At 47.7% G+C, this 27,325-nt stretch overlaps 1 protein-coding gene across 6 annotated transcripts in view; it reads right to left on the reverse strand.

Annotated features, from left to right (window-relative positions):
* The window catches only part of LOC102292653 (AT-rich interactive domain-containing protein 1B), a 158,524-nt gene extending 131,925 nt beyond the window's left edge, over positions 1-26,599 (reverse strand). For 5 of the 6 annotated variants that reach the window (XM_014333603.2, XM_005922389.3, XM_042220764.1 and 2 more), the window contains exons 1-2: positions 24,669-26,599; positions 1,900-2,103 (exon numbers count right to left, since the gene is read on the reverse strand). In XM_014333603.2, coding sequence (XP_014189089.1) covers positions 1,900-2,103; positions 24,669-25,913 — 1,449 coding nt within the window. In that variant the 5' untranslated portion in view covers positions 25,914-26,599. Of the gene's footprint in view, positions 1-1,899; positions 2,104-2,815; positions 2,906-24,668 lie in introns of those variants that run through there. The other variant, XM_042220765.1, reaches the window with a different exon arrangement.
* Positions 26,600-27,325: the final 726 nt, after the last annotated feature.

Below are 27,325 nucleotides of genomic sequence, written 5' to 3' on the forward strand. Positions count from 1 at the left end.
CCCGAGGTTAGGAAAGAGGGCGTGCTGAGAGATGCAATCACGTCCATCATCAGTGCAATTCACGCATCTTTTGATTTTTAATTACCACTCGCTTCAGGAACAGATTCACTGTATATGTTCCAGTACACATTTTTTTACCCCTCCCTGCTCCTCCCTGATCAAACCCCTGACCGCCTTTCTGTAGGTGAGGCTCATTACGCTCATCTGAGAGAGTGGAATTAAACCTCCTCCTCCAAACTCATTACTGTGAGCTAGATTTCACCAGCAGCAGATAGGCAATGCAGCGGTGCTGCTTTTAAAGCCAGAGCCAGATAATTAGAAACTTTAGAAGCACAGTTCCCATGGCTATAGCCAGAGCGAACAACTAATTCTATTTGAACTAATTACATTCCATAATGCTAGGCAGTGATTGCTACCCCAACCACAGCCTCCCATATGTAATCCAGCAGAGGATTTCATCACAAAACACAACCGGGGATGTATTTTTCTGTGTGTCATTGGCTGTATGTTATTACGCATTGGCATCACACCCCCGCTCCCTCATAGCTGTTTGCATTTCATGCTACAAAACTCCTCCCGGGCCTTGATGAGACCAAGTCTCGCAGTGCTGACGCTAACCTCCCAGGACAGCACCGCCTCAGTGCGAGAGCTCCCAAAACATAATAAAAAAGATATAAATCGATGCCTCGATGTATCGTTTTATCAGAATTTATTACCCCTGACCGCCTTTCTCTGGATTTAGACAAATGAGAGCAGCTCCCACAACCTGAGTGGATCAACAGTAAACAGACATTTTTAATGTTTTCAAATGTCACATTTTCATTGCATAATAGGAAAGATCGGTCGGAGAATGTGTGTGAACGTGTGTGTGCAGGACCATCTCCTCTGCTGCTGCCTGTACGCACATTGCACAATATTTTTAGACAATACAGGAAGTCTGCCTGTTAGTCAATATGTGTTTCTCCCCTTCTCTCTCTCTCTCTTTTTATACTCTCTTGCTATGTGTGGAAGCTCGCTCGCCCAGTGAGAGGTGTTCAAGTCCAGACCAACAGACCAGGCAGACTAAATATAGCCGGCAGTGACAGCAGGGAACACTGTGCTCCCCCCTCTCTCGCTGTGGTGCTCGGCACTGCTGCTTCACTGCAAACTACACTGGTGAATTTAAACTGCTATCTGCACGCACGCACACACACGCACCGAAGAAGTTCACTTTCTGCCAAAACTGTGGCACACACGTATCATTCACACAAACGCAAAGATAAAAGGGACGCAGATTAATACACACACACCATACCAGTCCAAATGGGATTTACTTAAGACTCAATAAAGCAGACAGAAGCACTATTGTCTCCAACACAGACCTATTGTGCTGCACAGAGACTGTGACGTGGGCCGACCGCGCTGCGTCTGTTTACTACACAGAGAGCATTCCACACACACACACACACACACACACACACACACACACACACACACACACACACACGCCTCCAAAAGTAAATAGAGATGCACAACAATGTGCACAAATGCACCATCAAACAAGCATTAAGAAAGAACTGGCGTGCACGCACACGCTCACACACACAGCATCAAACCCATCTCGCTCCAGTGGGAGTCTAACGGGAACTGAGTGATTAACAGGAGTGACACCACCACATGCCAGGGTGTGAGATGCGCTGCCTGGTATTTTAGGCTGCGTCTCAAATTGAACATGCCAAGCCTTCAGGGGGAAATCGTTGGATAATGTTCGTGCGAGAAGCAAATGTCCCATTGCAATATCGCTTATAAAGGCAGCTGCGATATCTGGAACGGCACTGCAGAGAGGGCCGACCTATCCGCGATGCACGCCGGAGGACGAACGCGGGTGCAAAGATGCAGTGCTCCGGTTTGTTTGCGTACCTGCTGCTGAGGATACTGCATCCCGCCCATGCCCATTTGACCCCTCCCCTGTAGGCTCATCGGGTATCGATGCGGGGGAGGCGATGCGTAGGGCTGGCTGGGGGGATAGGGTCCGGCCCCCGGCTGCTGCGGGGCGGAGTAGGGATTGTTGGCCATGCCGTACAGCTGCGAGCGCTTCATAGCCATGAAGTCCATGGAGGAAACCTGCAGGGGAGAAGAAGAGGGGTTATTAATGCATAGTCAGCATTTGGTTTTTGGCTAATACTTCATTCATGACAGTGCATTGTAATTGCCCGAGAGGCGTTCAAATTAATTCATCCGCTATCTGCCAAGTTGGAACCCCTAACTGAAGTCCACTTAGTGCACCACTCCAAACCACAGCCATCGCTGATTTATTTCATAATTGCACAACAAGTGAAAGCTTTAAATTAATGTCAACAGATCATAAATGAACAACAAATGGAATTAAATAAGCAAAGATGTGTATTGAATAGCTATTTGGAGCAAAACTCTGCTGGAAAAGAGCCAAAATAAAATGATTTAATTAAAACCTAAAAGCTCGTATCTTTGTTTTAATGTCTCTGAGGCTTTTACAAGTGTTGTAAATGTTGTTTAAAGCAACAGGAGGCAACGGCAATAAAAACCTATGGCCGCGTTCCTGCAACCAGAGCCCCGCGGTGCCAATAACCACCGTACGATTTCGTGCTATACGGCTGCTTACAGCAAACTGGCAGATAAAGCGATAGTTATTCTATTACTGCAGTCGAGTTTATGTACTTCCGAGTTTAAGTAAAGGTTGTGGGTGCAGGGGCGTGGATCCAAGCTTTTGTGACGGGTCATTTCAAACTCGCGAGCTCGAATCCCAGAGGGAATTCAGAGCAGCAAAGCAGTCGGGACCTGCTCTCCAAAGCCACACCTGGAGAGCTCGCTTCCCGTACGAGCACAGAGGAAAACCAAAGCCAGGACAGAGAATATGTCAAGGGTAATTTATTCCATTGTAAGTACTTCAGAGCCCTTTTACGGGTTGTTTGGGGTCCCAGTGAGCCATTGGAAAATTCCGGTACAGTGCATCAGGCTAATGCTAATCCGTCACCCGCAGCGGCGTGTTTGTCTGTCTGCTGGGCAGATAATGCAGACTTCTTCTATCTTCCCTCTTCTTCTCTTTTGTCTGCGCCGCGTAGGATCATGAGTGATTTATGACACTTTGTTCCTACTGTGTCTCTCTCACACACACACACACACACACACACACACACACACACTTTCACTTCTCCTCTCTCATTTCCAACTAACCGCCACCGACCCCCCCGCACCGCCTCTTCTTTCTCTTCCACCACCAGCTCCCTCCTCAGTTCCCTCCCTTCTCCCCAACTCAATATCACCTCGTCTAGAGCGGAGGAGAAATTGCCGCTGCCTCATATTGCCAGGCTAATATCAAGAAGACATGTCAGGGGATGGGAGCACTTTATTCAGCAGGTTACGTGGACAGTTATGGCGGTCCAGCGTTAAAGCGTTCGCGCCTACTGAGGCGTGCACGTGGAATAGTTTGGAGGGGAGAGAGAGAGGGTGATAAAACTGTGTTTGGGCGGGGAAAGAGGGAGCGAGAAAGTTAGCGCTCTTGAAGTTATTTCACAGCAGGTGTGTGAGGAGGGGGGGCTTTCCTGCAAAGGTCTGCATCGCCGGATTTGTAACAGTATAATAATGAACTGCAGACACTCGCTGCCCTTTGCTTTTCTTCCTCCGTGCATGAAAAAACGAAGTGAATCATCCCCCGTGTGAGGGAGGAGGAAGTCACCGAGTGCACCAGCAGAAAGGATCGACAATGAAACATTTAAGCAGAAGAGGAAACGCGACATCTAATCTGACAAAATGATTGCCAGCATTAAACTGAAGAACATTAGGGAAGAATTAAAGTTATGAGCCATTGTGAGGAGAACAAGTTTTAAGATGTTTCTGATAGAAAAATCTTTTTTTTTACTGACAGACGGAGCGTTTTCAGAGAAAAGTTTGACTCATCGTATTGTATGCTTTTTCTTCTTATTGCTCAAAGAGACAATAAAGAGCATGACTGAGTGAGCTGCTCAGAATACTACAATACAGCTAAAGCAGAGTTAGCTCTAAGTGCATCAGCGCAGTAATATACAGAGTTAAACCAGTTGAACATCAAAGGGGAGATTTGTTGCGAGTATTTTGTTGATATGCTCAAACTGATGCCGGTCATATGTTTCAAATAATGGAGCAGAGGGCAGCGCATGACCCGCTCGAATGTTTGCACACCCACAGCACACAGACAGCACTAAGCGATGAAACGTCCTCGAGTTTCTGAAAAATCCAGGGCACTGTGCCACCCGTGATATGGGACACACACACACACCCTCCCCAACTCCATCCAGTTCACCAATCCAGCTCAAGAGGTCCTCGGTTTGCCAAAAATGCTGAGCGCAACACAAATAAATCCCCCACACGCCGCTGCCAAGTGTGCACGCGTACAAAAAACATTAAACGCTGCACTTACAAAGGTACTGAGGACGGAAAATAACCTCAGAGTTTTTGGAAGCGGAGAAGTGGACACTCGATTATACACACACGTGCACATAATCCACGGCTTCAGAGGACACTGCGCTGGTTTGCACCTTCATATCTGCTCATAACTGTGGACATAAACACTGTGCAGCTCTGCACCTTCAAAATGTGTCTTTTTACAATTATTTGTATTTTTTAAATAGTAAAAGAGGTGATGATGACGGGTGCAGACGTTAGTCCTGATTAGGGTCTAATTCCTGCCTCGCAAGCCCACTGCAGGTCCTTGAAGAGAGGCCAGGGCGACAGTGGACTCAGGAGACCCACTTCCACTCGCCGGATCTTGCAAACTCTTTCACTTTCTGCCATCTTGGCTTGTGAACCAAAAGGGGAGTGAGTCTGCATTTTATAGCCAGAATTAAGTAAAAAATTCTTTTTTTTACCTGATTTTTGTTTCCCATGAGGCCAAAAATCAGACGTGAAATTAAAATCTGATTACTGACTGAGCCCTCCTCACCTCGTTATAAGGACGACACGTCTCGTAAGAGTTAGGCCTCCCTGTGAGCAGGGCTGGGAGCACAGACTCACACAGACGCACACACATACTCGCACAGACACACACAGACTCACACAGACTCACACAGACACACACAGACTCACACACAGACACACACAGACACACACAGACTCACACACAGACACAGTGGAAGATTCTGCTGATGGCTCTTTGTGTTCTCACTGCATCGCTCTCATCTCTCTCCAACTTCCTCACACACTTTGGGGGAGATCTTAAATAAAACAGCCACAATCAAATTATATCAGGTACCTCGGTCCACCTTCGACGCACGGCGTTACCACGGGCAAAGAAAAGAAAGAGTATTTTCCGCCTCCCCAAACGGAGCCTCAAATCTGCTCTCATGACAGGTTCCGCTAAATGAGATTTCAGCCCACTGCAGCCTTTTCCTAGAGATATGCCCACGATTCCCCTCACACCACCAGGCACAAAAAACGACAACCATTCCTGACAAATTGAAACGTTATTTTTTTCCCTTCCCGGAGAGAAATGACTGTACTTAGGAAAAAAATTATGAAAATGACACGAAGTGAATCTTGTTTGTGCCAGGAGGGACAGCAGATAAAAAACTAGAGGGAATACACAGAAATTGTTTTTTATTTTCTTCAAATGTGTTTTTCACTTTTGTTCATCTGGGCATGCCATTCAACGGAGGAGGGGGAGGCGGCACGGGAGACAATAGTAATTCAACTGCTAAATTTAAAATTCAATTTATGAACTCCTCTCCAGCGCTGCGACTCTCGTGAGCTTTTTAGTTTGTTTTTTTATTTTTTTTTTTTTATTTTGCAAAACAAAGCCATTAAAACAGAACATGGGTGAAATTACTGTGGGGTGAAACCTGCTAAATTGCTTTTCTGAGCTCAATCGACAACATTTTTATGTTGCGAAAATGATTTTACTCCTTCTTGCTTTAATGTGCTAAGTTGTTAATCAGAAAGAGACAAAACGCTCGACACAAAAGCCTCGGATATGTGGATTATGAGACACACACTGGGATCAAACGAACATAAAACAATATTAGTAAACGGTTATTATTCCAGTCCCATTTCAAATGGAGGAATTATTGGGGAAAACTGGCCCATTTATCCGCCGCGGTGAGGGAATGCGCACGCACGCCCGAACAGGTCCCCGCTGCCGTGGCTCGTCCTCACCTGAAAAACAAACTACAGAGGGAAAAATACGCTTTCCTATTCAGCAGGTGCAGGAACGCTCCTGACGCTCACCTTCAGGGCTGCAGAGTTTCCACTAATATCTTCACTAAGGCAGTTTCCATCCAAGCAACAGTGGAGCAGAATGTGTTCCCTCGTATGATGTTCTTTATGGTCTACAAGCTGCTTTATTGAGACACAGCAACTTGTGAAATTATCTGACCATCAAAGAGCAATTCGCTGAACTATTACGATCCTCGTATCATCTGGTGGTTTAACGTTTTCTCGAGCAACACATTCCTGCAGGTTGGATGGGAGCGTTTCATTTCAGGCCCAGTGCACTGGGGGCTGCAGTGTGTGCTGTCGGGGTAAAGGCCTATTTGGCTGGAAAATCAGTGCCATGTGAAAACTGTAAAAAATTGCACCTGTATGAAAATCATTGATTATCGTCTGTTTGTGTTGGGAGGACTTGTGCAGAGCAGCAGCTTTAATTCCTGTGTAATGAAAGCGTTTTAGCCTGTGTGTATTTGTGAGGAGAAACAAATAAGGATAATTATTGTCAACGGATCCTCTTTATCCTCTGCGCCGCGCCGGCCTCCGGAGAATCAACGCGCTGCAGCCAGAGCCGGTTGGTCTGCTGGGACAATCAGCCTCGTCTTTTATGTTATTTATTTGCACCGTGCAGCAGAGCGCTCTCCAGCTCCTATTACACTGCGGGGCCCGGCGTTGCCCAGGCCTCCAGAACAAAGCTCCGCATTTCAGGCTTGAAACCCAGCGCGCTTTGGGCCTACTGCTGCACACAGAAAATAAAATGGAAAGGGTGGAAAAAGAAAAGATGGAGGCGGAAAGACAAGAAGAGAGACTGCAGCAGTGGGCGAGTGCAGATCGAGTTCCATATTAATGTGTGCAAATTCCCCCGCTCCTGCTGACTAAGATTAGAAAAATTAATTTCATGGATGCAGAGACAATACTGATGTCATCAAGCGGAGAGGAGAGGAGCAGCACGCCGTTAACTCCTCCCTGCCCGGGCTCCACGAGGAGCACATCAGCCTTTAATATCAGTTTATCGCCTCGTTTCGATGCCAGATCGAAGGAAACACTGACAACAAAACGCCACACTTAGCCCTGACATTTCTTTCTTATCAATTCATCTCATCCTGAAAGCAGAACTGCGGCTGAGCGGCGTGCGCGTTGGCATTCCCGTGTGTGTGTCGCATCGCTTAGAAATTCACTGAATTATGTCCTGAAACACAATCTCATCCTGCATCTCAGCACGCACGCCTTGTTAGTAAAAAGTCTCATAACGAATGACAGTGTGAAGAGCAGTACTGGTCCGCGGGGAGCTAGGTAGAGCCAAATTGCGTTTCCTCAGCCCAATATGCCTGTGCGGCACAGGCAGCTAGGCGTGAAGGCTGGCTAGCAATGAGAGGCATGAAATTGTCTGAGGAGAGAGAGGTGCAGGGCGCGACAGCCGTAGAGGAGGCGAGGGAAACGTATACACGCACGGCGGATGTTTCCCAACGGTGCCGTGAGTCGAGGAAGAAAAGCAGACAAAGAGAAGCCAGATAAGAGGTTGTTGTTATGAGGCCGACCGGCGGGCTTTTGTGTTTGGGGCAGCGCGCATAATAGCTCTCTCTCCTCGGAGCCGGCGATCGGTGCGCCCTCCACGATTGACACCAATATTTACACCACGCACACGCACGCGCTCGCACGCACGCGTTAGAGCGCTCAAAACAAACCCACCCCCTCCCGCGTGCTTCGGGAAAAGTTGCAGAGTGTTGTGTTTGTCACGGCCGGCACAAAGACGTCATTAACAGAAGGGGGAGGAGGGGAATGGAGGAGAAGAGAAGAGAGGAAAGGGAGGAGGAGGAGGAGGAGGCGAGCGGCTGCTTCATCTGTCTCAAGTGAGATTGAGGTCGCGGGGTCGCCAGAGCCCTTTTCCTTTGCTGAGACTGGGAGCTGAAGAAGCGGCGGTGAGAGAAAGAAAACAGAGAACGCCTCGATGACAAAACGAGACGCGGCCGACATGCCAGCGACACGCCATTACAGAAGGAAAACAAATAAAATGCCATCGTCTGCAAACAGTCAAGGAAGCATGTGTGAAAGAACACACGCTGCAAATTTGCCAGCCGCGTCTGCTGCCAGCGTGCAGTTTTCCCAGACTGAATCATTCAGGTTTTCACTGCATAACGAGGAGAAAAAAGACGCGAACACGGGCGGGTTCTGCTGAGAGCCAGGGCCGGACTGGGACATAAAATAGTCCCGGGCGTTTTGATTAGAGACCGGCCGCCATTATAGGAAAAATCATAAAGCCTTTGAATGAAAACAAATGCTGATGTGACAGTGATGCTCACTGTTCTGATGGTATATATGCATCAATCGTTTGTTGTAAGACTCGGACAATTATTTTTAAAAGTGAGACATTTTAAATGAGAATAAGAAAGTATTTCTTTGTGCCCCCCTTTCCCTGTTAATGCCCTACCTGGCCCCCTGGCAACACTTTGCTAGACCCGCCCCTGCACAGTTACCAGCTGTCAGCTACCTAAAAAAGGATCCTGGTGTTATTTGTCTCTCAGAAACAGTTCATAACTTCCCTTCAACTCATTCATGTCACCTAAAAGGTAAACCTGTTTCTCCATCACCTGTTCAGCTCTGATGATCCAGTAAGGACATCTCCTGGTTTCATCTTCATGTTTCCCTCTCACCACATATCCAAACCGACATCATGACCAGCAGCTTTTACAGCTGTGGCTCCAGCAAACATCAGCTGATACTAGAAATTAATATTAAATAAATTCTAACAACAGCTGATCAAGCTTAAACGTGCTGCTGTTGTTTAACGCGACATCCGCCGGTTTCTTCTTTCTGGCGCAAAGTGATAAACAAACAAGAGAGCTGATCAGCTGATCATTGATCCGTTTCATGATTGAAGTAGAAACAGGAGAGGGAGGGTGAGAGGATGAGAGGCAGCTGTGCAGCAAAGACAGAATAACTCCAGCTTTGTGTCTTTTTCATTGTAGCTGAAGTCCGGGACAAACACGTAGAAAAATATTTAGTATACACATCCAGAAATGCATATACTATTATATATTGTACATATATTTATTAGTTTCAGATGTAGCCATTCTTGTATTTTGCTTGTTTACATTATTGTATTTTGCACAACTCTGTTGCTTGTGAAGCTCGCACACAAGAATTTCACTCACATGTGCTGTACCAATGTACCTGCACATGTGATGTGACAATAAAAGTGATGTGATTTGATTTGAACTGTGCTCCTTTTCACCTCAACACCAAACGCGTAATATTTTCTCTGAATACGAGACGGGACGGTTGGAAACTCTAATAACTAACCTTATAAATAAAATAAGATAAAACAAGTTCAACATCAGTAACATCATAGCACCCGCCCAGCTGTATAGAAACTCCGTCATGCTAGCTAGCACGCAGTACGAGTTATTGTAACTGACTGTAAAAAGTCAGCATAACGAAAATAAGCTCCACCTAAACTTGGTTCATATCTGACCCAGATAGACTGCAGGGTAGGGCTGCACGATATTAGGAAAACCTACGATGTGCGATAACTGTGATCAATACTGCGATAACGATATGACTTGCAATAAAATAAATAGCAAAAAACAAACAAACAAATACATAATTTCCGTTTTACTGCAACAGTTTTATTTAATGAAAGCTGCTGTATTAGCAGTGTAACAACAAAGTGCACTTTAACATTGAAACATTGCTCCCATAAAAAAAAAAAAATTCTGAGGCTTGAATTCTGAAAGACAGCCTTCCTGGTCTCTAGAATTAGTTTTAAATACATAACTTAAATTATACTGCAAATTATCTCAGTGCAGCTGTTCATCATTTTACCACTCACCAAGTAGTTATGATGTAAGTCAAAACTGGAGAGGAAACTTTCCTGTAGTGCTTGCGTAGTTTTCAGCTTGGCTCAGTTCAAACATGTTTCGTACATTTGTGGAATGGCGACATGGGAGAAGTAGTTTCGTGAGGGGATGCGGTATCTCCGGTCCACTTTATGTATCAGACTGGTGAAGCCCTCTCTGCTAACTGTATTTATAGGCATCACGTCTTTGTCAAAAAATGTGCAATGGCCTCTGTTATTTCTTTGTACTACTTCAACGTTTTCTCATAAGGAGTTCCACTTGAAAAACTCTGATACAGAGACGGTTGTTGGACTGCTGCGTTCTTTGCCTTAACATTAGCAACCGTTGTTTGGCTAGCCCTGTCGTTCTGTAACTCCTCAAACAGCTCTCTGTGGTTGTGTTGAAGATGATGGTGGAGATTAGTCGTGTTTCCTCTGGTGGTTGCCACGAGTGTTCGGCAAGTTTTGCAGAGCACCTGTGTTTGGAGAACGTCGTCTTTATCAAATCCAAAGTACTTCCAAATAAGCGAGGTACTATTTTTCAGCCTTTACAACTCTGACTCGTTGCTGCAGCGTTGTTCGCTCCCCGCCTGCGTAGGAGGCGGGCCTCTAATCCATTTGATTGGTTAATGCCGTGAAGGGCTCTATTCGACTGGTCAAATGTATAAAGGGGTTTCTTTGATTGGTAAATTATTTAAAGCACGTGTGTAAACATTTTAAGGTACCCAATTATCGCAGTTTACGTTGTCTTTTGCGATGGGCCCATCGCGCAGGCTGATATCACGATGATAATAAATTTTCGATTTATTGTGCAGGCCTACTGCAGGTCATAACTTCTTACCTGAAGTTCAGTTCACCGCCTCGGGTCTCTGCTCCTCCTGCCTTTCCGTCATCCACCCGCCAGCGTGTTGCACCTGCTGACCTCCACCACTTGCTAATGTTACTGAATCTGAGGAAGCTCCACAATAGCCACCACCAAACAACTGAGTTATTTTTACACATCTCCTAGCATCTGGCCAATCCACCGCCTTTCAGTGTTTATACCGTTACGGAAAAAAAACGAAAAAACCCATCGGCCCATAAAAACGAGCCAGCCCATAACCAGCTATGCTGAGAGCACAAGTCAAAGGTCAAGATTCCTTTTCTCCTCACGTGTTGAGCATGTTTTTATCAGCTTGCAAGCTCAAATGCCACAAATCAGCATCGTACCACCTTAAAAAAAGCTTCTCACCGGGCACAGAGCGCACTGAAAAGCCTCGAGGTAAGACCATGTACAGCTACTGCTTTGGACCCAATGCAAATGCTTTCAGGAAAGAGCACCTCCAACAGGGCTGCTTGCCTATTTTCGCATTAGTAGGAGGTCTGCTATATTTCCAGTCTTTTCTCATCGCCAGGCGGGACTGACGTCTTTGGCCAGTGCCTGGCGCGACCCCGGGAAGGAGGAGGGCTGCTGAAAAAGCCCATTTCATCTCAGGGCCACAGTGGAACGAGAGGAATGCGCTGCTCTAACTTCGCCGGGCTGCAGAACCCCACGGAGAGCTGCTGTGACACAACCGAATGAAAGAGAGGAAAAATGGGCAGGAGGGAGCAAAATAACAATAACTCTATCCGCCCCCCTCTCAAAAAGGACCTGGCTATTAGAGTAAATGTGCTGCCCTTTTGCTTCCCACGTCTCCCGGTGCCCAAAGGAAATGCTGGCATTAAATATGCAGGCCAGAATCCCCCTTATTCAAGGAAATCACCACCTTTTTAATGGAATGCTGTTGGAGAGAAACTGCTTTTCTGCAGCTCGGATAATTATGAACGAGGCCCCGTATCACAAAGTGTGTTTATGAATTAGCAATGGTTATTCATGATATTGTGCTCAGAGTAGGGTGAAACTACATAAGCGAATACTAAGCGAGCGGACCGACAGAAATGATGCTAAAGGGTCCTGAGGGGGCCTTCTTTGCCATCCATTAGTCTTCCCTGTAAGGCAAAGCTTAACGAGCTCCTACAGGCTGGGAAGCTGGCCACTGAAGGAGAGGGAGCAGCGTAAATTATGAATATGAAAGCATGTGAAGCAAGGCCACAATAAGTCCCCCCTTCACATTATTGAGTTCTTGTCTGATGCTTCCTCGTCGATTTCTGACACACAGGTGTAGCGCCTCAAAAACGTCTTCGTGAAGGAATTAATAGCGATAACAATTCCACAGCGTCTAAAAAAGGAAGTTGACAGAAACTAGGTCATCCCTGTGGTGCAGTTAAAGAGCTGCCCAACTAAAAACAAGGATTTACATTCAGCCAGTTTGTTTTGGAGGACTGCCCAGTCCTCCCAGGGTGGAAGCATCCATATTTCTCCTGCGGGTGATCCATCACTTAAGCCCCCCCCCCAAGAAAACACAAATACAAACAACAAACAGATATCCTGACCTTCCTTCCTCAGGCAGATATTAAATACTCATTAAAAGTCACCTGAAACCATTTGAACCTAATTGATTTCATTATCGGACTCTGCACGACGCACAAGGTCCCCACGTCTGATAGCTCAGCTGGAAATGTGCAAAGTTAATTAGAAAAAAATTGATTTTCATATCATTTTTTTCCCTCTGCTCAAACGCCGTGAAGTGACGTGGAGAGAGACGCGCTGATGGAGCTGCGGCGATATTCAGCGTGGATGGGAACATGACGTGTTTATGCCTGCAGAGGTAATGTGTGTGTGTAGCTATGACAGATTGTGTACTAGCGTGCTACGGTAATGTTCTAGCCCCCCCCATACCAGTACCTCTTAACCCCTTCACCTACAGCATGTCTACTCTCCAGCACGACCCCATCTCGCTCCCCACACGGCGGTCAAGGCAGCACCAGCAGATGTGGCCTTCATTTTCTCCCGTGATGAATGCGAGTCTCTGTGCTTCCTCCTCGCTGGGAAGACTTCTCCCAAAACATCTCCTCGAGTCTGGAAATAGGCTCCCCTCCCTGTGGCCCCTCCGGGTCACCCTCTGGGAGGCCAAGGCTTTGTCAGTCCAGGCCAGGCCTCCCATCTCCGGGGCTCTGACTGGGAATCAATCACTGAAGTTGGCTGGGAACATGAGGCGGGGGAGCTGGATCGATCAATGAGAGGCTCCAGGCCTGTGGGAGCCCTGATGCATGGCCCGACTGCACACACACACACCTCTGACTCCAGCTGAACTCCACCATTTACTCCCATCATTGCTAAGCCCCAGGGCAGTTGTGTTTACGATGGCCTGGCTGCACCATATGAATACCATGTGACTGGTAAAACTGAGCGATATTTGCAGTTAAATGACCTTAATTAGATTTCAACGTGAAGTCTCCAGCACTCCTGAGTGTGCACAGAATGAGTTTTCATTTTGTTTTTGCTGCACGAGGAATGAAAAACGGGGGAAAAGCCGCTGAATTGCACTTGTTGTGTCAAGTTGGACATTTGTAAGAGCGCAGCAGATCGAGCCAGAATAACTACCCCGATTGCGACTTGCTTTACACACCAAACCCTGACCGACCTTTAACTCTCAGGTTTTTATTAAGAGCCAGACATATTAAAGGAACGCGTACATATTTCCCAAGAGAGGCTGCGGATCCTTGGCTGCGACACACGGACTCCACCATGTGACCAAATCTGTGAAAGAAAGTGTGCGTTTGTCTGTTCTTTGTACTGAGCTGCACGCCATATATATGACTTTACACACTGTGGATGCAACTTAAAAGGATTCTGAAAATGGCCGTGTGCTAACCATGTTTGAGTGTGTGTGGAAAGGCAGGAATTCACACACACATCAGTATAACTGTAAGTGCACAGCATGCTGGCGAGTGTCTGCCAGTATGAGCGAGAAAATGTGTGCAAGCATTTTGCATGTGTGCGAGCAGTGTGTACCATCTGTGTCCAGATGTTGAGTAGAGAGCAGCCTGCATGGACAGCCAAACAGTTGGCAGGCCTTCTGACAGGCCTGTGTTCCTTATTGATAGAGGGATCACAGAGACAGAAGAGTCAGCCGTGCTCAGCTAGACCACAATATTGTCCTCTCTGCTGTTATTCATCCCAGTCAGCCAGGAGAAAATGGGATGTTCTGAGCCAAGTTTGGAGCTGTCAGATCTGGGCCAAATAAGAGTTGAACGGGTTTCAAACATTTGGAAAACAGCACGAGGAGCGTTTGATTTGTCACACGCACGCAGCCAATTTCTCGAATGTAGAGCAAAAGAATTTCATTGTGTTTCAGTTCTGACACACGTGTTGTTAATGCAGGTAGAAATACGGCTGAACCTGAAGTGCACATCGGGGTGAACGGCAGCAAGGGCCAACATGTTTGCAGAGCGGTTGGACTGGTTCCTCGGTTTTTCCTTGACTGACTGCAACACTTAATCTGATAATTTCAGTGCGCTCGCGAGGCCGGCGTGCAAAACAAAGCTGAAGGAATACAGCACTGCAGACAACTACACTGCAACAAAGAAGGTGACGTGACAACAGGAAGCTCCTCTGCTGCTTCATTTCTACGACTGCCAGGCAAAAACCCCTTCCCTGACCCCTGACCCCTGTGCCAGACTTATGAAGCAGAGCCGACATTTATGGAGGGCAGACCCTTTTCTGGGAGCTTTCATCCGGAAAGTTCTACAGCCGACAGTTTTGCGAGGGTCATCCGAGAGGAGCAGCCGCGTGTGGAGGCGAGAGCACGCCGAGCTGCGTCTGCACGTGTGCGGAAGTGGCACACAAAATCACGCAAAGATAAAAACAAGTGGCGGAAAACAGCGTATCAGAGAGCGTCCTGAAATTTTATCAGGCGATATCGAGGCTCTCATATCTGTCATCTCTCTTTCATCAAACTCCTCCGTCCCGTATACAAATTATTCATGCCAGCAGCTAAATGTATTCATACCATTCTGTTTACTTTATTACTCCACTTTTATTCTGCTCTTTTCCCCACATTTGTTTACAAGAATAAAAGCCTACTCTGACAGAATTATCCCTCTGCACAACAAAAATAAATCACAGCGCTTGCACACACATCATTCACATTCAAAGAGCACAGCTAAATTATAGATGGCCCCTTTCTCCCCAAATATGCATTTCATTAGCATTTCCTTCGCCTGTTGTCTTTTTCCCCCTATTCTGCCCGCCTGCACACGACCCACTCGCGTGTGTGTGTGTGTGTGTGTGTGTACATGACTGCAGAACGGGAACAGCCTTGCAGCAAAGCAGGACGCGTCCCCTTTCCCAAGCCTAATTTAGGATTCAATTACAATACTCTTTAAAAAGCGTCGACTTCGCAATTAATTATTTTAAGATTAGCCTGACAGTAATGGGCCTCCCACCGACGCCAGGCAGCGTACGACTGCCCGCCTGCACCCAGGACTGCTGTCTCTTCATTCACTACACACACATGTCTACACACACATGTCTACACACACATGTGCCTTTACTCTTTCATTCTCCGTCCTCTTCTCCCGAGGAAATGGACGAATCCTCCCCCTTCTCACCTCTACCTGCCTTCTTTCCTTCTACCTGGCCTCACAGTTGCGTTTCACTTTGTTTCTTTGCGTTGTGTCACACAGCTCATGTTGCTTCGGCACAGCGGACTGCTTTTCACGAGCCACCGGGGCCTTCTCCCACATCCTCCCGCGTCCCCGGGAAACGTTGACGGATGAGCCCCGCAGTAATGCGCGCACGCACGTCAGCACTCGCGCCCGAAGGCTCACGCACAGCCGTCTGTCACTGCTGCTGCCAGGCGTAAGCGAAAAAACACGCCGCCCTCCGCCACGCTTTGATTGGAGCCAAGCGAAGCATTTTTCCTCCCCCTTCCTCTTCACTGCCGCCGCTGCTTTTTTCTCCCACCCTTCACCACCACCACCACCCCCCAAACCTGTTTTTTTTCTTTCCTCGTTTCGGAAATGAATGTCATCATCCATCCCTTTACTCCCGCCGCCACGACTCCCACCCGTCACCCCCGGGCAAACCTCAGCCGAAGCCCCCGATTCTGTTTATTTAAATATTTGATATGTAAGCAGTCATAAAATAAATGTCAGAGAGGGGAAGGGAATGGATATGTGGGGTGTGGGGAATGAGGCCATTACGGGTAATGGTTTCTGATGCTCGTCACCCCCACAGTCTAACACCCCCACCCCTCAAACCTCCACATGACAGAGCCTGCAGTCGCTGAAGCAACAGGGGAATACAACAACAGGGAGACGGGGCCTGAGCAGTCTGAGTGTGTGTGTTTGTGTGTGCATCACAAAAGCATAGACGCAACAGCTGCACACACACACTCACACATGCACTTGTTCGACTAGCGATATGGAAAATAGGCCCTCCCATGCACAATTGACTTCTAATACATTGTATACTCCTCAAACCATCCATTTGCCAGGCATTGCAATTTCAGGGGCCCTGAAAGCAGCACTTTGCCAGCACTTTGCAAAATACCTTAAAAAATCTGCAGCCTTTACAAACGCGCTCTCACAGTAACTGCCAACTCGAACATGTCTCTTAAAGTGACAACACAGCCGCGTTCCTGGGGATATTGAACGCCGCTTTATCGACTCGCCAGAATTTTCATGTTGGACACAAGACCCCACGCTACCTGCTGTTTAGACACCTCGTCCGCCAATACCATTCCGTGCACGCTCACGTGTACGTCTCCCAGCTAGTGGCACCCGAAGGATTACATGTCTGTGACAATTTCACCCAGGAACTGATAAAAAACGAGAGGTAGGCGGGGTGAACGCATCAAGCGCAGCGCTGAGAGAGAGGGAGAGGCTCTGATGGTGTACTGTGAACAACCTTGAGTTTCTCCTTGATGCTGAGATACTCAAATACTGCAGATCAGCACAAAAAAGAAAAGATCTCCAATTAAGAAGAAAGAAATCACAGCAAAATGTTCATTAGCGCCGATGGTGTATTGGTTTGGCATTTTAGGGCCTTTTATTCTCAGACCTTTGCCTAACAAGCTCCCCGGCCACATCGAAGGGCTGCAGGGGGGACAGTGACATCACATCGGGAGTCAGAAGTCAAGGAGAGGTGTTGCCGGCTCTTGACCTCGTCACCTCTAATTGCTGAAACGTGCTGTGATTTTCCCATTTGTCAGCATGCAGGAATGTCTGCAAGCATGTCCAGCCTTGTCTTGTGATGTAAATGGAGCGCACACACTTCTCCAACACCCCCAAACTCCACTTTTAGCTTTCACGCTCCTAATCGTGGCATAAAGAAGCCCGTCCCCACAGCACTGCACATACATACACTCATTTAAACACTCTGTGTCCCTGCTGTCCACACACATGCCTATGATCGCCTTCCTCAAATGCATACCTGCATTTCCTTCACACACACACAGCCCTGCTCCCCTCTGCCCCTTCTGTCTGGGTCAGGGAGCCCTCCAGAGCACCTCGCCCTCTCCGCTGTTAATTACCGCTAATTGGCCCTGCTCGTTTTTTCCCCCCACTATAATGAAACCATTCATCTTTACTACTTAATGAGTAGGCAGTGTAGTCACCAGCCAAGGTCACTCACAACTCGCATCCAAACGACAGAAAGAGACTTTGGAAACAACTGTGGGGGAAAAAGACGAGAGACAAAAGAGCAGAAAGAGATAAACGGGCTGTTTCAAACACAAAACGTGAACTTGCACCAGTTTGCATACATGACTTGGCTCTTTGGAACGAAGCCAGCGTGTAAGAAAAAGTTGAGAAACGTCTGGGAGCTGTGGGAGTCTGCAGCGTCCGACTAAAACCACAACACAGAGAGGGAATTTCCAAAGACAGACTAATTAAAACGGGGTTATGTGAATGAAAACAATAGCTCTCTAAAAGCGCCGACCAAAGCCGTAAATATAAAAATGCATTTTCCAAATAAATTAAGAGCCTTCTCTCTGGCTTTAGCACACATAATTATCAAAACAACCCCCCCCCCAGTGCAGGACCCCGCCCCGGCAGGTGAGAGGGCAGCACGTTAGGACGTCTCAGCCACCATAAAACACCTAATTAATACTCAACGCCTCAAATATTAGTCCAGGGGTTGTGTTGCAATCGTATCTCGGGAGATTCTAAAAGAAGGCAAGTTATTGCTGGGGAGGAAATAACCACACAGAGTTATGAATATCTGGATAATGATGCCCAGGAAAGCTGTATTTAAATTCCCTTAAAGACACTCGAGTGAAACTCAATTCAAGTCTTCCTAAGGAAAGATAAAACTCTGCACGTCTATATTTGTCTGATGCTGATAAATTACCTGGAAATAAAGTTATAACTCAATGAATGAGAAGAAGATTTTATGGTACAGCATGTTTCACACGTGCAGCGCGGGGTCAGCGGGTCAGACGGGAGGAAAATATCTTTATGCCGCCGCCTGCGTGAGCCGGGAAGATGCCAGTCTTTGCCTGACAGCCAGCAATTTCTTTTCAGACCTTTGGTCTTTCCCTCAGAGAAGAATGGCCGTGTTGCGGTTTCTCCTTTCAGCCTCGTGCAGCGCAGCAGAAGCGCGAGCGGTCACGTGCTCCAGCGTGGCGATCAGCCCGGCGCGTCAGTGTTTATAGATGGGACTCTCTTCTATGGATTATGTTAATGTGGTATTCCACGCTCCCCTCTGGCATGTGTCTGACATTACAGTAACCTTTGCATGTTTAGCCAACAGTAACTACGGATGTTCATCGAGCTGAGCGGCGTGCACGCGTGTGCACACGCTCAGAAACGCACAGACACGCAGGCACAGCAGCACGGGGAGATTAACTCCACACAGCAAACAAATGCTCTCGCCATCCGTATTGATATTCTTTGAAGGAATTAACATCTTAAAGAAATAAGACATTTAAACACCAAAATAAAGTTCACTCATGTTGTCGATATCTAATCCAGTTCATCCGGTTTGTGTCAAAGGAGTGGCTGGAATGTAGAGCGCACACGTCCGGCTGCATCACGCTCACAACAACAAACTACATTTTCAACACAACCTCTCATCCCACAGACACCAGCTCCAAGCAGTGCGAAGTATGCATCTGTGTTGTGCAGCCACTGAGCATGCATCTCTGCACAGAAGAGGATGTGGTGTGAATGACTTCCTAAATTATTGAAAGAAAATTGATCTAAATGAAGCAGAGTTCAGCCAGGAGTGACCGAGAGCATCCTGTTGTGACCAGTGTCTATAAAGTCCCACAATTTGGGGTTTGGAGAGGTAAAAGATGACAAGATTATGCTGTGGCTCTGAAAAATATATCCGCGTGGTTGAGTGCACGTTTAAGACCGAGCGCATGTGTGGAAGAGAGGAAAACCAGAAACTCGGAGCATCTCTGCGTTGCATCGTTTTCCTATTTCTGTCTTCCTTCACAAACGACACGCAGCACCGTGCTGGCCGTGTTTGCTTTTTGGTTTTTTTAGCTGAACAAATGGTCCCACCATGCCAGAGCTGATTAGGATCAACTCAAACCAAACAGCAAGATGTGTGACTGGAGAGCAGAGCCTACAGTGTGGTGGAAACAGTGAGAAGTGCAGAGGCTTTGATGTGGAAAGTGACAGATGACGGCGATGATAATTTTGATGATAATGATTTTCTCGCAGGCTGGTAAGAGGATGGTGGCAGCACGCTATTCATACATGAAGTCACACACACACACGCAGACTGTGTGTGTGAACCAATCATTTTTCCTGAGCAGTAAATAAACGCAGGCCTGCATCCACTACTCTCACCTTCACATTATTATAAACAGAGTATCTATGAGCAGGGCTGAAGACAAACCTCAAGGTAAAGAAAAAAAGGGGGATTCTCATGATACAGAGGGAAAATAATGTGCACCAAAAATCTTCTGAATTCCTGAAAACACTGAAGATAATCTGCCAATTAACCTCCTCTCCTCTGCTTTTGTTGCACTGAAATGTTGGACCATTAGCTCTATTGTACAGAAGGAAGTGAGGGAGACTTGAATCTTAAAATGTCACGCTGGTATCTTAAAATTTTCATTAATTGCAGCAATCACAGAATTGCTCATTTCCGAAGGGACCGGCGGCTACGCTTCCCGTTTCCTCTTCTGCTGCCCACAGAGGGGAGAAGGGAAGAGGAGTGTGCAGCCCACAGATCTGCTCAGGATTGTGTATAAATATTCGATAGGACACGCTTACTCTCTAAATACCTCTGGCCTGACCGCCGGTCCCCCGGGAGACCTGCAGAGCTACTGAGAGCGAGGCACAGAAAAGCAACAGAGGAGAAAATACAAAACGAAGCATCTCTCTAAGCAATAAGTGCATCAACGTATCTGTTTACCCGTAGTTACATTTATGTTCCTGAGCAAGAAAGAAAGAGAAAGAAGGAAGCCCCCTCCTGTGGTGCTCGGGGGGTCCGTCCATTCAAGAGCCGCACGTGGCTAATTAGCATATTTGAAAGTCAGAGCAGCGGGGTTGGGGGAAGCTGGGGCGCCACGCCCCCCCTCACATACACAACAGTAAAAAAGAAGGAAAAGAGGAAGCTGAGTGTCTGTGTGTTCGAGTCAGAAATAGTTCTTTTTCTTCACATTTTCATAAAGCTGAAGTCGGGAGGCGACTGGAACCGTGCTGACATTTCCCAGAGTTCACACACTCATTCTCTCGGTAAACTCGGCCAGGCCAACTCCACAGAGGTCGGCGGGCCTCCGTGTGACTCACAGCAGATATCGCCTACATTTCTACACGTGCAGCCTTCCTATGGGCCGTCTGCCTCCTCACACGCAGACAGGACAGCAGCAGACTCTGTGTTTATGTCAGTGCCAAAGGACCTCACGCCTCCTGCAGCAGCTCTGTGTTTAATTCTGCGATTATTAAACAATGAAAATGGTTCAAGTGGCATTAATACGTCTGCGTCTGGTCCATCAAACCTGAGGTGAAGCCTAACAAATAACAAGTTCTCAGAAAGAAATCCAGAACTTCTGACTACTTCATCCACCTCGAAGTGTCAAATCTCCCATATGAACAATTAGCCGTCTTCCCCAAAACTGCTTTGTTTTTTATTTCACGGCCGCCCCCTGACGCCGGCAGCTCGGGGAAGACGGAGCTGAGAAACAGCTGACACAAAATCAACACCCGCTCACAGTAATTAAATCCTTTCTTCAGGGCATTTACTCACCAACCTTTGACTCCAGGGGATGCTGTGAATGCATAGCAGGGCCGGAAGGGGAAAAAAAACAAGTACAATCATTTTATTAGCCGGTTAATAATACACAGGCTTTACATCCAGTGATGCAACTGGGCAGTTTTTTTTTAATTCTTATTATTTTTCAGGATCAGAATTAATTGGTGTTTTGTGGAAACCGCATGCAGACCAGGGAGAACCCCGGCCTGCCAATTACCTACGCCGGCTCCACGTTTCATCCAAGGAAGATGAAAAATGCTGCGCAGGCCCTTATCGGACGCAACAGAGCAAATTAAAATTTCACTCTAGTGTTGCTAATCAGCATCGCGCTGGCTGGCCGAGACAGATGTAAACAAAACAACATAAACAAACGGCAGGCGGGGGGGGCTGAGGTTGGACTGCTTACTGCTGACGAAAGGACTTCAGCCTGCCACGGCCAGCACATACAAACAGAGGAAAGAAACACAAACACTCAAGGACACCCACACACACAGAAACATCTAAAAGCACAAAGCCCCCCCACACACACACACACCTGCATGTCCATTTCCTGACCAGACCCCGTGGGCTGTCCATCTGATGCAGAACATGTACCATAAATTAAATTCCAGCAGCCATACTCAGGCCCATCACTATGCACAAGGCTCCCCGAGATAGCCGCATAATACAAAGTGACATTGATGCATTGCTCCCATTATAAAGTCTTTGTTCGTATCACACTAATAATTCATAAGAGAGAAATGTAAACAGTATGCACTGGAGAGCACTGCGAGCAGGGATCATTTCAAGGTAAGCACATTACCCAAGGATGGGATTCGGTCGAGCCTTTGATAACGCAGAGCTACCGAGCTTTGATTTCAATTCGAAGAAGAAGAAGAAAAACACACACAAAGGAAAACACTGAGCATAATAGTGACAAATTAGTGGAAACTGTAAATATCCATTAATTTTTGTTTTATTAGGTCAGATTTTAAAAGAGTCGCTGCTGTAATTATCTCAGCAACACCATCTCCCTCTTACTAGGCCCTCATTATTATCTGCTAATTGCTTTTTTCCTTCTGTGTGTGTTGTGTGTGTTCTGATTAGGAGACAACAGACGGATGCTCGTCACATATAGGACGAGATAGAAAGAATTTTATTTGCGACGTAAACTTAAAGAAGTCGTTAAAATTGCATGTGGTGTTGTAGCGGTGCAATAGTTGCACGGTGTGTGTGAGGAGGAACCACAGGCAGCAGAGAAACACAGGAGGAGGCATCCCAGCAGAAAATCTCAAACTACAGCCACAACAATGCTCAGCTGCCCTCCAATCAAACGCAACACGGGAATTAGAAAAGAAGGTTCAATGTCATTTTCAGGAGTGTCGACACGCACCTGTACACACACACACACAGCCTTCAGTTTGGTGAATGGCCACTGTAGTGGGATGTTGTTGTGGGGGGGGGCCAGCAGTGTAAATGAGGTGCACTCGTTTCGTTCACAGCTTGCTCCTGAAGAGAGGCAGTGGGGAGGGAAATTGAATTTGAAAGAGGGGAAGCTGTGCCAACAGGTGACAGAGGCGTGCTTCGACCAAACGCGCTCTGAAGTGAGGCGCAGTCATATCACGGGGCCAATTTGGAGGCAGTATTATGCACTACACCGCTCTGCGTTTTTCACACAGCCTGTCAGCGCGCAGGAGAGCACCGCTGCCACTCCAAATATGAATTAAACATAGGCCTTTTGTAGCGTGAATATACCGCTGCTGAAATGTTGGTAGAGTCAAGAAAAAACAGAGTAGCACACTCACTTACTCCCAGAGTGGAAAACTGCGACATAAAACTGGTAAATGTGAGAGGAGTTTCGATGCGTGGTGTGTCAGAATGAACAAAAATGCAGAAGGAATGAAGCTCATGCGCCTGACTGATCTGTCTGTCTGTCTGCGATTTAATAAATAGAAGTCATGCAAACAGCCACTAATAATTAGCTATTGTGTTACAGAGTTAAATTGCTCTAGTTTTCTGGTGACCATCTTATCAGTGCATAATTTGCTACGATCAACACAACAGCAATCCCTCCCACGCTAAAACATTCACTTCATTTCCTCAGCATCTAACACAAATTGCCTTTGATTGAAACAATGTAGGCTAATGAACTGCTTTTGTTTTGTGAGAGGCAGACACTATAAGCTGTGCTCAGCCACCTTGCCCTCCAGTCGTCCAGATGTGCCATCCAGCAGTGCGCATAATTTAGTGCGTCGAAAACAACCTCACGATAACGGCTCTTCTGGAGAAACTCTATGATGTTTAGGTTCGGGGTTCTCGACTGGCAGCTACTCCCTCGCCTGGCTGCAGGTCTGCAGGCAGCAGAAATGTTGGGGGGCGGGGGGCACTTGCTCCGTCTCCAACACTGTCACTGCTCATGTCCCCAGGAGGAAAGCATTCAGCCTCAGCTGCAAGAGCATCCAACAGCTTCAGGGGCTACAGGGTAAAAGCTGAAGGAGGGCTTCTGCAAAGCCTTTTATTTCTAAATATATCTATTATTATACTGCATTATATATTACATGGCAATTAAATAAAATAAATAAAAGTGTTGTACAATTTTTGACAATTCTGTTTAATCAGAAAAAATTTAGCCCAATAATTCATTTTTTAAAATGTTTCACACTGAATTCAGCGTGTGTTTTCTTCTGTTGTGGCAGACACTGCAGCCTTTTGCATGTCTGCTCAGCGAGGAGAAAAATAATGGAAATGATCAAGAGCAAGCTAACCTTCAAAAAACTTCAAATATTACACTGGAAGGCCTCCAACGCCACAATGTTCCCAAAAGACGCGAACGCATCACCACTCCAGGAAAAACACCCCTGCAAGAAATCCTCCGGATTTTTCCTGAATGCCTTCTGCCCAGCGGGGCCACAGGGAGCCAATCAGATGGCTGACTGGGTGTCAACTGTACGCCTGGAGTACACAAAGCTTTTAGCTACTTTACCTCCACTATTCAAATTCCGAACAGGGAATAAACAAGACGCGCAGGAGCGCTCCAGCTCCACGCAGAGCGCGCAGAGGAGGACAGGCGCCTTTTCCATGGGCGCAACGGCCGATGCCATTTCAACTGAGCTAACAGACGAATGCTGTAGTTTGTTAGCATGTTATCTTCTACGTGAATTTTTCACGGGTGCTTCGAACACAGCACCACCTCAAAACAGGGCCTTTGGCACCACGTCGGCACAGAGGTGAACCTTCCAGCGCGGCCGGGTTTTAGTTTGGCGCATGAAACTGCAAAACTGAGGAGTACACAACTGCAGTGTGGACATGTAAGCTGTGGTGACAGAACGCGGGCTATTAATGAGCCCATGTGAATTTTTAAAAAAGCAACTCCAATGCGTCTTCAAAAAAAAAAAAAGAATACATGAAAGAAATACATGCGCGCAGATTTCTTCCCACTGTTCATATTAAAGCCTCAGTCCGAGGTCTGTGCGTATGTGTGTGTATGTAACAATGTAACACGATTTTAAAGGTCACTCACTCACACACACACAAAGCATCATGAGGACACCGGGGGGCCTCACACAAGTTTCCTAAACTCACCTGCGTCCTGCCGAGGCCCTGCGTTGCGTTGCCAGGGTTCATTGCGTGTGGATGGCTCCTCTGCTGCCCTCCCCAGTGGGCCGAAGTGGCTCCATACTGGGACCCCACGTCTTTTCCTGGGCCCATGCCGGCTTGCTGCTGAGCCGCAGGGCCGCTGTAGTCCTGATAGGCACCCCCGTAGCCCCGCATCATCGGGCTGGGGGACGTCAGCAGTTGGTTGAGGGTCGGGGTCGCCCCCGAGGGATGCTGCTGCTGCTGTGGCTGCGGCTGGGTTTGTCCCGGGAACCTCTGGAAGCCAGCCGAAGCAGCTCCCAGAGGAGACTTGCCGTGGCTCGCAGAGGAGTTGCTGCCCATCATCATGTTCCCAGGTTGCCGACATCCAGAGGGGCCCATCATCCCGTAGCCCCCGCCGCCGTAGCCCGCTCGGTAGGCGGGATACTGGCCGTACTGGCTGTTGTGGTACCCTGCTTCGTGGGAGTTCTCCATGCTGTTATGTGCCGAGGAGTGCGTTATCCCCATCCCGCTGCTTTGTTGCTGCTGCCCGCCATGTTGCTCGTAGCAGGGCCTCGGAGTGTAATAGTTGTTATTGAACTCGGAGTTGTTACTCGGTGGCCCCAAGTTCGAGTGCTCGTACCTGGCGGCCATCATCCTCTCGGAGGGCTTACAGGTGAGCTCCCCTTCACCTTTCCCTGTCATGTGCTGCTGCTGTGGCTCCTCCTGGCCCCCCAACAGGTTTTCTTTGCCGCTGTGGTGTTGGTGATCCGCGCTCCTGTCCCCGCGGGGAACCTGGCCGTTGTTATTGGCGCTGTTGTTACTTTGGATCTGCCGCTGCTGATGTGGCGCAAACTGGCCGAATTGCGGCGGCGGCTGCTGCGGTGGCTGAGACTGAGGGGGATCTCCGCTCCCCGCACATTTCAGCTTGTGGTTCGCGATCAAACTCGACTCCATCGAGGAAGGGCTCGAATTAGTCGACGCCGTGGCGGACGCGAGGTTATTCCCAGCCTTGTCGTGTCCGTCCGGAGCTCCGTGACTCGTGGAAGTTGAATGGACCATGCTGAGCTCGTTCCGGCGGTGATGATCTACATTATTCAGAGTCCCATCTCCAGCAGCCAGCATCGGTCCCGTTCGCTGTCCTGTACCTCCTCCTCCGGATTTCCCCGAATTGAGCTCGGGACCCAGACCGCCGGCTAGTTTCTTATTTTTGCTGTTGGTTCTGGTCGGAGCCGATGCCACTTGCGCAGCCATGGTCACTCCAACATCTCAGCGCGCAGTGACAGCGAGCCCCGACCAGCCGCGCGCGCACAAAATAACACAGAGGGGAGAAAACACGAGCTCAGGGGTCAAAAATAAAACCCGCGGAAAAAGCTTCGCCTGGCTGTCGCGCTGCTGCTGCGGTGGCGTCAGCGAGGCTTCATCTTCAAAGTTTCTCTGGCAGGTTTAAAGAAACTTTTTGCCTTCCCCCCTCCGCCTCTCCTCCATCCCGGTTCTCAGTAATGTGTAGCAGCGTCTCCTGGAGCCCTTGTGGCCCAGCATGGCACGAGAGAGAGCGGGCTCTACCAGCTTATCCACCTCCAGGGCTCCGGCGTGCCTCACATGGAAAATCCGGACTGGAGTAGCGAGCCATTAGGCACGCCGCGTAACGGTCTTTCCACGTTTACAATAATTTGCGAATCGATTTCAGGATAAAAAACGACCCGCGCGGTGCCAAAACGGTGCTCGCAATACACAACATGCCCCCGGAGTCATCACAACGCCCAGCTTTAATTTATCAGCACATCAGGAAACCAAGACGGAAAAGCCGACCTTTAACTTCAAAGTTTGTTTCGTTTTTGGATGAATTTACAAACCACGTCCTCGCGTGCTGCTCCACTCCACGGCGACCCTCCAGACGAGCGCGCTAACGAAACATGAAGTTAGGCTTTGCGAGTTTCTGCGCCATTATCCAGATCAGATTTTCCCTCTCCCCACCCTCCCTCCCTGTCCCTCGGCTCAAGCCAGTTCTCTGCAGCTCTGACAGCAGTCGGACACGCAACCGCAAGCGGTGCGCAATAATGTTGCCATCCGAATAAGAACGTTAAGCTCACTTTATAACAGCTTTAACGCCCCAACACCTCCACCACGGTTCCCATCACAGTCTTGTTTTCAACCCTAAATGATCTACTACCTCTCCAACAAAGACACACGGTAATCCTGTAATAACAGGAAACCCAGGAAATCTGTAATAACTATTAATCTATAGGACTAACTGATGCGACAGCAGATAGAAACCGCATTAAACAGGATTAAGTAACTATATGGATGGAATGGAATATAAGTGTAGATTAAAGCTCTTCCTCATCAGGGTCTTATTTGAATACAAGTCTACATTGTTTAATTTCCTTTAATGGATTTACTTTGTCAGAAAAAAACTTGTCTGAAATTTGAATGAAATAAAACAAAAAAAAGGAGGGGGGGCAACCCCGGTTGCAATGTAAGACCACACGAAACCAAAGTCTACAAGATATGCTACCCCATCAATGGTAGTCAAACATGAATGTAAAATAGTGCTTAGTAAAGAAGCCAGGGTGTCTGCTGGGACTTGAATGAGCAGAGGGTCTGCTTTGATGAGATCAGATGCATTTGATCAACAGAGGGAGCTGCGGATGAAAGAGAGGTGG

Source organism: Haplochromis burtoni, unplaced genomic scaffold, assembly GCF_018398535.1.
Source record: "Haplochromis burtoni strain Fernald_Lab_line unplaced genomic scaffold, NCSU_Asbu1 Contig_55, whole genome shotgun sequence".
Lineage (NCBI taxonomy): Eukaryota > Metazoa > Chordata > Actinopteri > Cichliformes > Cichlidae > Haplochromis > Haplochromis burtoni.